Here is a 10,833-nt window from a genome sequence, read left to right as displayed (position 1 = left end):
CATCTTGAACTGGAACCTACATCATTTCTTTTTTTTTTTTTTTTCTTAAGATGTCCATTTCTCTTCTTACATTGCCCAATTTTTGCATGTTGTCTACTTTAGCCTACAGCACTAAGCATGCTATTCATAATTGTTCCAGTTCCTAGTCTGATAATTCCAACACCCTTGCCATGTCTGGTTCTGGTGCTTGCTCTGTCTCTTCAAATGGTCTTATTAAATGCACTTGCTCTATACCCTTGAAACTAACATTATGTGCCAACTATAATTTTTAAAAATACAGTAACATAACCTTGTGTGTAAACTGTACTCAAATGCAAAAGGGGGGGGGGCATTAAACACAACAAAATAAAATAAATACTACACCTGCTCTGTCTCTTCAGATGTTGGCCTTTCTTTCTTCATAGCCAAACATGAGGTACTGGGTAAAAGGCACTGTTGTAAGTAGGCCTGTAGTGATGTGGTGGTGAGGTGTGTGTGGAGGGCACATGTTCTATGGTTCTGTCATTCTATGATTAGGTTTCAGAGTTCATACCTCTGAACTGTGAGCTTTCAAGGTTTTTGTTTTTAAATTCTTTTCCTTCCCCTTAGGTCAGATACAATTTGGATTGAGTGAGCAGGAGGTGGGTATTTCTCTTCCTTTAGGTCAGTTAGGCTCCAATAAGACCCCAGCAGGTGAGGCTCTGATTAACTAGTTTCTCCTGAGAATGATCCTTGTTAAGAACAGAGGGTTCTGACGGATTTAAAAATGGTTGCTTTTCCCTCTCTCCCTTCAGAAGCATGAGGGGATTTTTCTCTATATTTGTTGTGAAGCCTGGTCAAGGTCCCAGAGGTAAATCTTACAATTTGGTGCCCACCACTCGACCCCCACCCATGACTGGGTCCCCTGGAGTTGTTAACTCTCGAGTTGTCCACACTGAGCCCTCAGCAATTCATCAATTTTCATATTTCAGGTTTTTCCACCTTGGCACTGGTTCCTGCAGCAGTTTCAGCCGCTGGGTGTCTGCTCAGGTAAGCTGTGACCCCCTGTAGTCTCGGGTCTGTGTCTTCAGTCTTGGGAGCAGCTGTTTGCCCAGTGTTTTCCTGTCTGTCATGAATCTAAGAAGAGTTGTTGATATTTCAGTCTGTTCAGATTTTTACTTGTTTTTAGGCCAAGTGGTGAATTCCAATTTTATTTATTTATTTTTTGGTGAGATATAAAGTATGTGTTATTCTACCTTACAGTTTTTGTGGCGGTATTGGTGGGTAGGACATAATGTAAGATCCCTTCCACTTGGATTCAATATTGGTCTTCTGGTGATGTCTTTTCCTGAAAATTAAATGTCCAAGTTGAAGATCATGTAAGGACTGTGGTGGGAAAGTCAACCTGACCTGTTGATGATAAATGAGTGTAATTTAATACATGCATTTAATAAGACATTAGCAGTATTTAAGGATAGATGTTGGAGTGATCAAATGAAGGGCACCTAAGACCAGAAGAGGTAAGGAATCCTCACTGGCGTATTAATGAGGATTAATAATAATCCTCATTATTTCATAAGGGAATAATCAATGTTGCTTGGAGGAGGAGGGGTCAAGGATCATCACAGCTAAGTTCAAAACCTGTTGCAGGTTTAGTTCCTCAGCGTTTGGCTGTTTTTAATTTGAGAGCATCACTGTGATTGGTCTGGTTTGGTCTGGTCTGGTTTGTTTTTTCCCCAGAGGACTGAGGAAGGTAAGGAATAGTGAAATTTTTGTAGCAGCGTAGGTACTTGTTGAATATCCTGAATAACCTTACCATTGAAGTGAATTTCTCTATCACTAGAGAAGAACAAAGGGATTCCAGAGCAGAGAAAATTCTCTCTGGTAGCAGCTTAACTATAGTGGTAGCAGTAGCCTGTTTGCAAAGAAAAGCTTCTAGCCACCCTGAAAACAAGGGTATGAATGTCCTTCCTTTTTTGTCAAAAAAAGGGGGTGGGGAAGCGTAATGAGTAACTGGAGAGTCTAAAAGTGGGAGAAACAGATAAAGAGGTTTTCAGGTTTTAAAATGCAGACCTGGAAGAGGAGTCCCAATTAAAGAGAAGGGCATTGTTTTCTTAGGGCATACAAGAGAGGGCAACAGCTAAAACGCTAGGGGTCTGGCTCTAGCAATTAGCCAACCAATCCTAGAAATCCTCAAGGTTGGCTTTTGGTCTCAGGGAAAGGGGAATTAATGATGATGTTAATACATTTAGGGGACAAAGTTGTCCCTTCACATGAGGAGATAGCATGTCCTAGCTAATGGTCTTGAGGGGGCTGAATAAATTACGTTCTGTTTTTAGAAACCGTATGTCTGTTGTGGGCAAGAGCTTGTAACAAACAAGTTGTTAAAATCAGATGAGCAGAGAAGACAGTCATCTGCATGATGGATAAGGAGAGAATTACAGGGAAAGATTAGATTTCTCAGGTTTGCATTTAGAGTCCTAGAGAAATAATTACTGGCCTCAAGAAACCCCTCAGGCATGGCAGTCCGTGTGTATTGTTGATTTTTTCCATGTGATAGCCCAAAAGATATTTGTGTCAGGGTGAAGGGGTGTAGTGGAAAAACAACCAAAAAAATGAAGAACAGAAGTTAATGACTGTGAAGTAAGTGGTGTTGGGTCACATATAGACCAGATGGTATTGGGGTTAGGAACTAAAGGAAACCTGGCTGTAACTACTTCGTTGCTCACAAGTGTTAAATTAAACTAGCCAGTCTCCTTGGTCACGAGGATTCTTTACTGGAGAGATTGGATTATTACAAGATGTGTCAACAAAGCCTTGAATCACGGCAAAAATATTGGAGAGCTTCTAGTTTTAAATATGTCATGGTAATCTTAAAAGTGGCATGGGAGTGGCAGAGGTTTGGCCTCCCAGACTTGGCCTGTGTCAGAGGGAGTGAGCCGCCCAAAGGGAGTCAGGTATTATAGCTAACATAGTTTGTACTTAAATAATTGGGGGATTTTTTACAGGAGCAAAAAAAGTCTGATGGTCAATGAGTCCTAAAAAGCAAAGGAACATAGGTACAGAGCCAGGTACTTCAACGGTGAAGCATTTGGGGGAGCAAAAAAACCCTGATATTCCTACTGGGAGGTAAATCTATTCCCAGAAAGGTTACTGGGGCAGTGGAATTAAGCACTAAGTCATGGTATGCAGTGAGAGGTACTAAGGAGGCAGAAAACGATGTAGACAGAGGCAAGTAATGGGTAGATGATCAATCCCACTGCAGGTATGATTTATGCAGTCCAAGGGAGGTTAGTGGGAAAATTACAGACATAATTACAGAAAATTACAGATGTATTAGTTTTCTAGGGTCTACATGGTACTTTGTTACGTAGTACAGACTGGGTGGTGTAAACCAAAGAAATGTATAATCTCATACTTTTAAGTCCAAGATCAAGATGTCCACAGGATTAGTTCCTTCTGAAGGCTGAGAGAGAAGGACCTGTTCTAGACTTCTCTCTTTGGCTTGTAGACACGGAACATTTCATCATCACAGCAAAGTCTATTGAACAATACTGCTGTAGGCCTGAGAGTACAGTGTCTAATAAACATTTTACATTTTGTGAAAAGCAGTCTAAAGCAAATAATGCTGTTAAGGGCATATATGAAGAAGTTAAAACTCAGTGACTGAACATAATTTATTTTGAGGGTTGTACCCTGAGACGAAGTTGATAAATACAAATATTCGACACTTTCACGAAGCATAGATTATATAATTCAAGGGATGCTTAAGTATGTATGATACTGAGTTCTAAGGATCCTGAGCAGAGCAGGGTCTCTTTGTTGAAATATTTTTATTTAAAATTATCCACAATAATTAGAATTCCAGAATCTTCCATTGATTTGGGGATGGTAGTGCAAGAAGGTGTACTGGACTAGTTATAAACATTTACATTAAGAGATTAACGGAAAGACTTTAGCACTGCTTCCTGAACGTGAAATATTGAGACCGCCAAAGCATCTATTTATAGTCCTTATTTACATAATTTGACATAATCCATATATACTGCTCCCCAAGACTGAACTTTAATGGCCCTGCAGATACTGCTGAATGTTTAAAATACTATCCTCCCCTTCAGAATTCTTCCAGAGGCAAGTTTAAAATCTGTAGGTCAAAAATTCAAATCCGTGACAACAGCAAATGCTAGGAGGGATATGGAATGAACAACAGGAATGCTCATTAATTGCTGGTGGGAATGCAGAAACAGGATAGCCACCAGTCTGGAAAACATTTTGGCAATTCCTTACAAATCTCAACATGGTCCTTATCCTAGGACCCAGCAATCAGTCTCCTTGGTATTTACCAAAATGAGTTGAAAACTAAGGTCCACACAGAAACCAGCACGTGTGTTTATAGCCGTTTCATTCACAATTGTAAAGACTCAAAGCAAATCAAATGTCATTCAGTGAGTGATGGATAAATTATGGTAAATCCATACAATGGAATATTATTCAATGATAAAAGAAATGAGCTGTTAAGCCACAAAAAGACAGGGAGTAACCTGAAATGAATATTGCTAAGTGAAAGAAGACATATTAAAAGGCTACACATGGTAGGATTCCAACTGTATGACATAATGGAAAAGTTAAAACTACCTAGACAGCAAGAAAATCAGTGGTTTCTATGAAAATCAGCAAGAAAATCAGTGGTTGGAGGGCAGGGAGAAGGAGGCATAAATAGATTGAACACAGGATTTTTAAGGCAGTGAAACTATTCTGTAACTGTAATGGTACATACATGACATTATACCTTTTTCAATACCAATAGAACTGTACAACACAAAGACTGAAACCTAATAGAAACTATATGCTTTAATTAATATTATGTACTGGTGTGAATTCATCACCTGTATCAAACACATACACTTATGCAAGATGTTAATAATGGGAGAAAACTGTAAGGAGATGGGAGTATTTGGAAGCTATCTACACATTCTGCTCAGTTTTTGGAGTACCTAAAACTGATCTTAAAAATAAAATCGTTATTAACAGATAAAGAAAAAAAAGAGACAAACAACAGCAAAAAAAAAACAGACTTAAATATAGAGAACAAACTGGTGGTTGCCAGGGGAGGGGGGGCGGGGTGTGGGGTGATGGTGAAAGAGATAAAGGGGATTAAGAGTACACTTGTCTTAATGAGCACTGAGCCATTAATGTATAGAATTATTGAACCGTTATATTGTACACCTGAAACAATATTTGGAAAAAGAAAAAAAATATTAAAAGGCGGGGGTGGCAGGGTGAGGGGGTGGAATCTCTGCAGAAACCTGCAGCATTTTGAATTTTTTCCTCCAGGCTCCTGATTTCAAATGAGTAGGTGCTTGATTTTTCACAAATGGTAGAAGAAAAGCTAAAACCTATCTAACCCTTACATTATAGACACTGCGTAAGCACTTTATTAACCTAATCCGCAAATATTTATTCAGAGCATCCTATTTAACCTACGCAATTCATGTCGTCGTCACATCGGGCTATGATATACTGTTGTTCTTCACATTTTTAAAACCAGTTCTGAGAGCAAAGCCAAACAATTGACAAATACAGATCCGGCGTCTCATCTGGATTCCAAATCCAAAGTTCTAAACCATAAAACAGAACGAAAGAAAATTAGCGATTTCTAATTCCGTCACCCGAAACAATGAACGGCCGATAAATCTCGCGATACTATTGAAACTACTACCCCCAAAATGCACAGCGGCTTCGGTCCGTCCGCCTATCCCCTGGAGTCTGGAGGGTCCCGGCATGCCTCAAGGCGCGAAAGGCAGCCTGGGAACCGTAGTCCTCTTGGACGCCTACCGGTATTGCCAGCGCGGCAGTGGCGGATCTCGGTTCCGTCCAGCGGGTTCTGTAAAGCGAGCTGAGGCGGAGAAAGGGCGCGGAACTGGAAAGGGGTGAGTCAGGCGCTGGCTACGTGATAAAGGGAGGCGGCACTGCGGCATAAGACTGAATTAGGTAAATGGACCCGTGCTGCAGTCTCTCCGGAGACACCGCGATCTAGCGCCAGCGAGAAGAGGGCGAGGAGGAGCCAGAGCCCGGTCCTTGCACCCGTTCTCGCCCTCGTACCCCGCCGCCATCTCCACCATGCAGTCCCGGGAAGAAGCTCCGCGCTCTCGCCGCCTGGCCAGTCCCCGCGGTGGGAAGCGGCCCAAGAGGGTTCACAAGCCCACGGTTTCGGCTTTTTTCACGGGCCCGGAGGAGCTGAAGGACACGGCTCATTCTGCAGCCCTGCTGGCGCAGCTGAAGTCTTTCTACGACGCGCGGCTGTTATGTGATGTGACCATCGAGGTGGTGACACCTGGCAGCGGGCCTGGCACCGGCCGCCTCTTCCCCTGCAACCGTAACGTGCTGGCTGCCGCGTGTCCCTACTTCAAGAGCATGTTCACAGGTGGCATGTACGAGAGCCACCAGGCGAATGTGACCATGCATGATGTGGATGCCGAGTCCTTCGAGGTGCTGGTCGACTACTGCTACACAGGTCGTGTATCCTTGAGTGAAGCCAACGTGGAACGCCTTTACGCGGCCTCTGACATGTTGCAGCTCGAGTACGTGCGGGAAGCTTGTGCCTCCTTCCTAGCCCGCCGCCTTGACCTGGCCAATTGCACCGCCATCTTTAAGTTTGCCGACGCCTTCGGCCATCGCAAACTGCGATCACAGGCCCAGTCCTTCATCGCCCACAACTTCAAGCAGCTCAGCCAGATGGGTTCGATTCGGGAAGAGACTCTGGCAGACCTGACCCTCGCCCAGTTGCTGTCTATCCTGCGCCTTGATAGTCTAAACATAGAGCTTGAGCAGACCGTGTGTCATGTGGCAGTGCAGTGGTTGGAAGCGTCTCCCAAGGAGCGCGGTCCCAACGCTGCGGAAGTCTTCAAGTGTGTCCGCTGGACCCACTTCACAGATGAAAATAAGGACTACCTGGAAGGGCTGCTGACCAACACCATTGTGAAGAAGTACTGTCTGGACCTTATCGAAGGGGCCCTGCAGATGCGATACGGTGACAAGTTGTGCAAGTCTCTGGTGCCGAAGCCAGAGAGCAGTGGCGGCAGCAGCGGCAGCGGCACTAGCGGCGGTGGCGGCGGCGGCAGCGGCGGCAGCGGCAGCGGCAACAGCAGTGGCGGCGGCGGCGGCGGCAGCGGCTGCGGCAGTAGCAGCAGCAGCTCTATGGTACCTACATCAGAAAATCCGCCCCAGAGGCTGGGTGTGTGCGCTAAGAAGATGGTGATCTTCTTTGGACATCCTAGGGATCCCTTTCTGTGCTGTGACCCGTACACCGGAGATATTTACAAAGTGCCGTCACCTCTGACCTGCCTTGCTCACACCAGGACTGTAACCACCTTAGCTGTCTGTGTCTCTCCAGACCATGACATCTACCTGGCTGCCCAGCCCCGGAAAGACCTGTGGGTGTATAAGCCAGCCCAGAATAGTTGGCAGCAGCTTGCCGACCGCCTGCTGTGTCGCGAGGGCATGGATGTGGCCTACCTCAATGGCTACATCTACATTTTGGGTGGGCGAGACCCGATTACCGGCGTTAAATTGAAGGAAGTGGAATGCTACAGTGTTCAGAGAAACCAGTGGGCACTGGTGGCTCCGCTACCCCATTCTTTTATATCCTTCGATCTAATGGTAATTCAGAACTATCTTTATGCTCTCAACAGCAAGCGCATGTTCTGCTACGATCCTAGCCACAATATGTGGCTGAAGTGTGTTTCTCTGAAGCGCAATGACTTTCAGGAAGCCTGTGTCTTCAACGACGAGATCTACTGTATCTGTGACATCCCAGTCATGAAGGTCTACAATCCAGTCAGAGGAGAGTGGAGGCAGATCAATAATATTCCCTTGGTGTCGGAGACCAACAACTACCGGATAATCAATCACGGCCAAAAACTGTTGCTGATCACGTCGCGCACCCCACAGTGGAAGAAGAACCGGGTGACCGTGTATGAATATGACACTAGGGGAGACCAGTGGATTAACATAGGTACCACGTTAGGCCTCTTCCAGTTTGATTCCAACTTCTTCTGCCTGTCAGCTCGTGTTTATCCTTCCTGCCTCGAGCCTGGTCACAGTTTCCTCACGGAGGAAGAGGATGTGCCGAGTGAATCCAGTACTGAATGGGATTTAGGTGGATTCAGTGAGCTGGACTCTGAGTCAGGAAGTTCAAGTTCTCTATCTGATGATGATTTGTGGGTTCAGGTAGCTCCTCAGTGAAATGCACAGGATCAGAATTTGTTGTAGACAGGTTGAAACACTACGGTGTTTTTACTGCTTTGGAAAGTGTCTTAAAGAGATACCCTTTCTCTTTGCTGGGAAAACAACAAAACAAAACAGGTTGATTAATTTCAGGTTTGGTTTAGAAAGGGTATTGTTTGAAATACTAACATATTTAATGTTAGGGAGTTTATACACTCAAAGAAATCAACCTATTTAATAATTTACTGTTCTAGAAGTCCTATATTGATTTGATTGTTTGGTATGTTTATGTTTGATTATACTAATTTAGTCTTCTGTTCTTAAATCTTATATTCTGTTTCGTGCCACAAGTACTGTGACTTGAATTTTGATTTTTAAAATAGAAAACTTACTGGCTAGGAATTACCAGGTGGGGTTTTGAAAGTATATATTTTCCTTCAGAACAGGGTAGTAGGTTTCCACAACTTTAAATTAGTGGGTTATTACAAAATGTGTTCTAATTTAAATATAGTTTGCCAGGTTTTAGCTTAGTTACCTCCCCTGTGTGAAGAAGAGAAACAAAGAAAGCTTATATGTTTAATGTGACTGGTGATTTCATTTGTAATGATGTGCAGAATGGCAGTAAGCTCACTAAAAGTAAAAACGAAGCAAACACAAACAGGATTCTACTGTTTGGAAAGAAATTTGTTTTAAATTTGTAATATAAAATGTGTATTTGCAAACAGTGACCAGTTTTCCATCTGTTCTAGTAGTGTCACCAGTCATTGAGAAACCTTAAAAAAAAACAAAAACAAAACTAACTTGCTTTGTCGCTTCACATTTTTGACCTATACTTGATACATGCTTCACAGAATCAGAGGAATAATCCTCTTTTTCACTGGAGACGATTGTGTAAATTTGTATCCATTGTCTTAAAAAGTTTATGTGATTCTTAAAATACTTGGGCTGTACAATTTTAGTGTTCATCTGAGATTTGTCAGCAAAATGTGATTATTCTTTGCTGTTTAATGAGATAATATTCGTTTTGAAAATATGTGTAAGCTAAGAACAGTATTTTATTGAGATCAGTAGATATTGTGTCTATCAACTATAAAATCAAGTGCCAGCAAAGGACTTTAAAACTTTAAGTTGTGTATAGAACTGTTTTGTGTAGCATTGAAATATTGTCAGTTTTTGTAAGTCACTAAATGTTATTATCAGCTTAAAGGTATTTTTGTATTAAAAGTTTACAGTTAAATAACATAAGTGAATGATGGCATTTGGGGCCAGTAGTGAAAGTATATTTCGTCTAAAATATTTCCCTAAGCAGTGGTATACATGGTTATTTTATTAGGATATTTGTATTTGTTCTGTGTTTCTCTGTGAACCACGCTCCAGTCTTTGTTTCTGTCACACTACGTAAGGGAATGTTCAGAAACAGAGACTAAATCATACAAAACTGACATTGCTAAATACAAGTGCTTACCTCTTGAGGGTTTACTAGATATGGTTGTCACGCTACATACACGTGATAATGACCGGTTGCTTATGGTGTATATGTTTTTTTCTATACCCAGTTAGAATTTTCTTCTTGAATCTTCATTTAGTAACATGCTAATTCCTCTTCGATGTTTATGCTCTAGTGACAGAATGCTAACATTTCTTACACCCTGGCTGAGTACAGAGAATTGTGCTCTCAGGTGGGGACCTGAATTTTTTAATGAAATACCATAGGATGAAAATGGAGAAAGGGAGACACAAAAGGTTGAAAAAAAGAAAAAAAGGTTGTCAGCCATTTTGATTGGCCATTTGAAGATACTACAAAACATTCCTGTTTAACATTTTTAGTGAAATAAGATGCTTGTCCTAACAGTATGTGTCCCTTCAAAAGGGCAAACATGCTTTTAGTTGTGTAAGACTACGTTTTGTTCTATTTAACAGCAGGGTTGTTACGAGCACTGTACTTAACACAAAGCTGTGTCTCAGTAGTGTATTTTGCCAATTTTTTCTTCACCAGTAACTTCTTGTGGGTAGCTTTTTGTTTTGTAAGGTTGAAATAGGACAGTGCTGATCTTAACCAGATTGTCCATCTGCAGAATTAAGGTATGCAAACGAATGAGGAGTGACAAATTCTCTGATTTGTCATTCTCAACCTTTGAGTTAGGTAAAAGCTAAGTAGCAGTGATATCTTGGTTTACAAAGAAGTTTTCTTGGGAAGAATTTTGGTTTCGTGATATATTTGTGATTTAGAGAATCGGTGTTAATCATTATTTTATAGGTAAGTGATTTGTATGTGATTAGTTGCAAATAAAACTGGTATTAGAACCTAAACTTCCTGACTTTTTAATTCAGTGTTTGTGCTAAATGTGTAATGCTCTTGCCTGTGCATTGAATGATGCAACCAGCAGTGTTGAAATCCCTTCTTGACGGGAAGCACCTTTGTCTCAGTTTTCCAATTAATCGGCACATCTTTTAGCAGATGTTCGATAGAACATTGCAAGACTACTCTTCTTTTTTTTTTTTTTTTTTTTAAATTTTTTTTTAATGTTTATTTATTTTTGAGACAGAGAGAGACAGAGCATGAACGGGGGAGGGTCACAGAGAGAAGGAGACACAGAATCTGAAACAGGCTCCAGGCTCTGAGCTGTCAGCACAGAGCCCGACGCGGGG

General features: G+C 42.0%; 1 protein-coding gene across 1 annotated transcript; it reads left to right on the top strand.

Annotated features, from left to right (window-relative positions):
* The first annotated feature begins 5,776 nt into the window (after positions 1-5,776).
* Positions 5,777-10,512, top strand: LOC132682025 (kelch repeat and BTB domain-containing protein 6). Its single transcript, XM_060637057.2, has one exon. The coding sequence runs from the start codon at positions 6,079-6,081 to the stop codon at positions 8,200-8,202; it is 2,124 nt and encodes a 707-aa protein (XP_060493040.1). The 5' UTR covers positions 5,777-6,078; the 3' UTR covers positions 8,203-10,512.
* Positions 10,513-10,833: the final 321 nt, after the last annotated feature.

The sequence above is a fragment of the Panthera onca genome, chromosome A1, assembly GCF_046562875.1.
Source record: "Panthera onca isolate mPanOnc1 chromosome A1, mPanOnc1 haplotype 2, whole genome shotgun sequence".
In the NCBI taxonomy this organism is placed as follows: Eukaryota; Metazoa; Chordata; class Mammalia; order Carnivora; family Felidae; genus Panthera; species Panthera onca.
Note: the sequence above shows the minus strand (reverse complement) of the source record. Positions and strands in the feature narration are given on the sequence as shown.

What these genes read in the sequence shown, in the direction of transcription:
- LOC132682025 (XM_060637057.2), top strand. Translation starts at nt 6,079, where the DNA reads ATGCAGTCCCGGGAAGAAGCTCCGCGCTCTCGCCGCCTGGCCAGTCCC.